The 2,596-nt window shown below is 34.7% G+C and overlaps 1 protein-coding gene across 1 annotated transcript in view; it reads right to left on the reverse strand.

Moving 5' to 3' along the window:
* The window catches only part of LOC119426393 (chromodomain-helicase-DNA-binding protein 9-like), an 8,042-nt gene that overhangs the window by 785 nt on the left and 4,661 nt on the right, over positions 1-2,596 (reverse strand). The window contains exon 7 of the mRNA XM_037693960.1: positions 561-682. Within this exon, the coding sequence (XP_037549888.1) occupies positions 561-682 (122 nt within the window). The remainder of the gene's footprint in view (positions 1-560; positions 683-2,596) is intronic.

The raw sequence follows: 2,596 nt of genomic DNA on the forward strand, positions 1-2,596 counted from the left end.
TGCGCTCACACGTAGCTAAACTAATTCCCTGGGTTAATGCAACTACGCTGACACTCTACTCCTGATGCACCGTGCAGCACTTCTTCACGGGAACGTGGGTGAAAAAAGGCGATTGTTTTTTTACAGCAATGTGCGCCTCAACAACAAATTTGACTCTTCTTGTAACCCCAATAATCACAAATAGAACAGAATAAAAACATGGTCCTCAAACAGTATATTAAATATGAAATAATCCTTTTATTCATTATTTACAATTTAAAAAGAGAAGACTGCTTGAAATACAAGATCTCTATGTGAAAAGTCATTTTAACATGCTATACTAAACAAACTTATGTTATTTAGACTGCATTTACGGATGTAAATAATGGAAATGTTTTAGTATGTGTTACTAGTACTTCAGCATTTTTTCCACTTTTTAAAATATCAGTTGTTTGGTTCCTAGCACATCACTTAAATAGCAACACTTAAAATCAGTGCTACAGATAAAAACAGGTATTTTTAGACAATGAATTTCACCTTAGGTCTTCACAGGTACACAATTAAAATAGACCAACACTAACCTGTTGTACCAGTTGAAATGAAGCCAGTTGACTCCCTCAAGCTGGTAATCCCTGAGGGTGTTGTCATTCCTGTATTCTCTTGATTGTTCCCTCTTTTTCCACAGGTTGGCTGGAGGCCGTTCCTAAAGTGAGGAATTGCAAAAGAATATTTTATTTATGCCTTCAGATTTTATCGTCTTTTAAGGGGAAAAAATGCTGCCAACATTGATTATAGATTAAAAAGAATATTGCAGGTCCAAAAGAGAGATGAACACAAATTAGAAATGGGCAAAATGGGATTTTAACTCCTTTATCAATGTATTTTTTGTGTGTTTTCAATGTTTTAATTGTATTAGGGTAATTTTTTTCAGCTACTACACTTTCTCAGTCAAAAAATGGAGTTTCAGGGCTGATTTGATAAACACTTGTGTGTGAACAATAATTGTGGCCATTTACGAAAAGACTCTTAAGTCTACAAGACGTCTTCAATGAGACATGAAGTGTTACAGGTTTTGACGTACAAAAGGATGCAAATTACAAATATGTTTAAGGCGTACTTAAAAATAATTAGTTTTATACTCAAGTTAACACAACTGGTGCTTCTAAAAACAATGTAGATGTGCAAACAGTCTGCGAGATCTTTAGTCATAAAGTACTGTTTATTAAATTTCTCTACTTTATATTCTGGCTGTGTTTACATTAATATATATATTTTTAACACAAGCACAGCTGAGGTCAAACTGCTGGTCCCCTGCAGGGGTGATGGAAAGAAAGAAAGTACTGATTTTGTTATGCTCCCCCTGTTGAAAGCAAAGTAGGCACAGTCTTCTGCACGCAGCAAGATTTAATGCTTGCTGGTCTTTTGAAAACTTATGCAGAGTCACAAAGATGTGAAAGAATGTTGCACTAATAAAGCTACACATTTGCATGACACCACTAGTTTAGTTTGTCACCATTTTTATGCAGGAACACATGTTCAGTTTAGAAAACAGTGACGAACTAAACAACAATGATGTGCAAAAGCGTAGACGTTTAATATTAGCCAATACTGCATGGTATGCCATTATTGAGAAAGAAACTATGCAATACAAAGAGTTGATTCCATTTCACATACACAACTAAGAAGCACAGTAAAACACAAATATTTAAATGAAAAACTCGCCAAACCAGTTCGATAACTACGGTGCATTTTAAAATACAAATACTACATTGTTAATTGTGTCAACTATTCCACGAGTTATCCTGATGCATGCTCAATAATCCAGGTAGAAAAATCCTAAAAAGTTCAATCTGGTCCTCTGGACATTCAAAAAACAAAAAACGAAACAAAGCAAAAAAATGTAGATACATTTCGTCTTTCATCCGAAAGACTTCCTCCATGAGTTCTAACAGACGAGAAGCAGTTATACTTAGTTTTTTGCGAAACGAAAAATAATTAAAGGCGTTAAATTAGTAGACTGGTAAGAACACATGGCTAGTACAAAGGCTGAAAATAGGTTGTAGAGTCTTGGTAGCAGAGTTTAAATGCGTGAACTTAGTCCGGTCTAATTTTGAAGTACTATCAACACAACAAAGTTTGTTGCTTAGTGCAGGAAAATGTGACAAAGCTGAATAAAGTTCCTCTTTTTTAATTTACACAGTCTATCAACATCTTTGGAAAGACCTAAAGACAAAATCAGTTTTTCTTTTCCAGTTAGAAACGTTGTTTTTCTTTCGTCTCTTACTTTGCTCCTGTAACCTGGAACATCTTCCAAAAATATCTGGAGTTGTCGACTCTGATCAATCTAAGGGATTTTAAACAAATGTTATCAACTGTGTTGGTTTTTAGCCATTAACTGCAGTTCATGGCAAAAAAACAACACAGACATGTTCCTATTTTAAATATTTTACACCACTTTATAATGTAGCTGTTCGTTTCATTTTTATATAATTTCTTCTATATACTGTTCACTTTCCCTCGTTTATCGCGGGGGTTTCCATTCTCAGTCCCCCCGTGATAAGTGAAAAACCGCTAAGTAGGAATAGTAGTCCAAGTAGTGTATGTATGTATGTATGTG

Source organism: Nematolebias whitei, chromosome 2, assembly GCF_014905685.2.
Source record: "Nematolebias whitei isolate Nwh7 chromosome 2, NemWhi1, whole genome shotgun sequence".
Taxonomy (NCBI): Eukaryota; Metazoa; Chordata; class Actinopteri; order Cyprinodontiformes; family Rivulidae; genus Nematolebias; species Nematolebias whitei.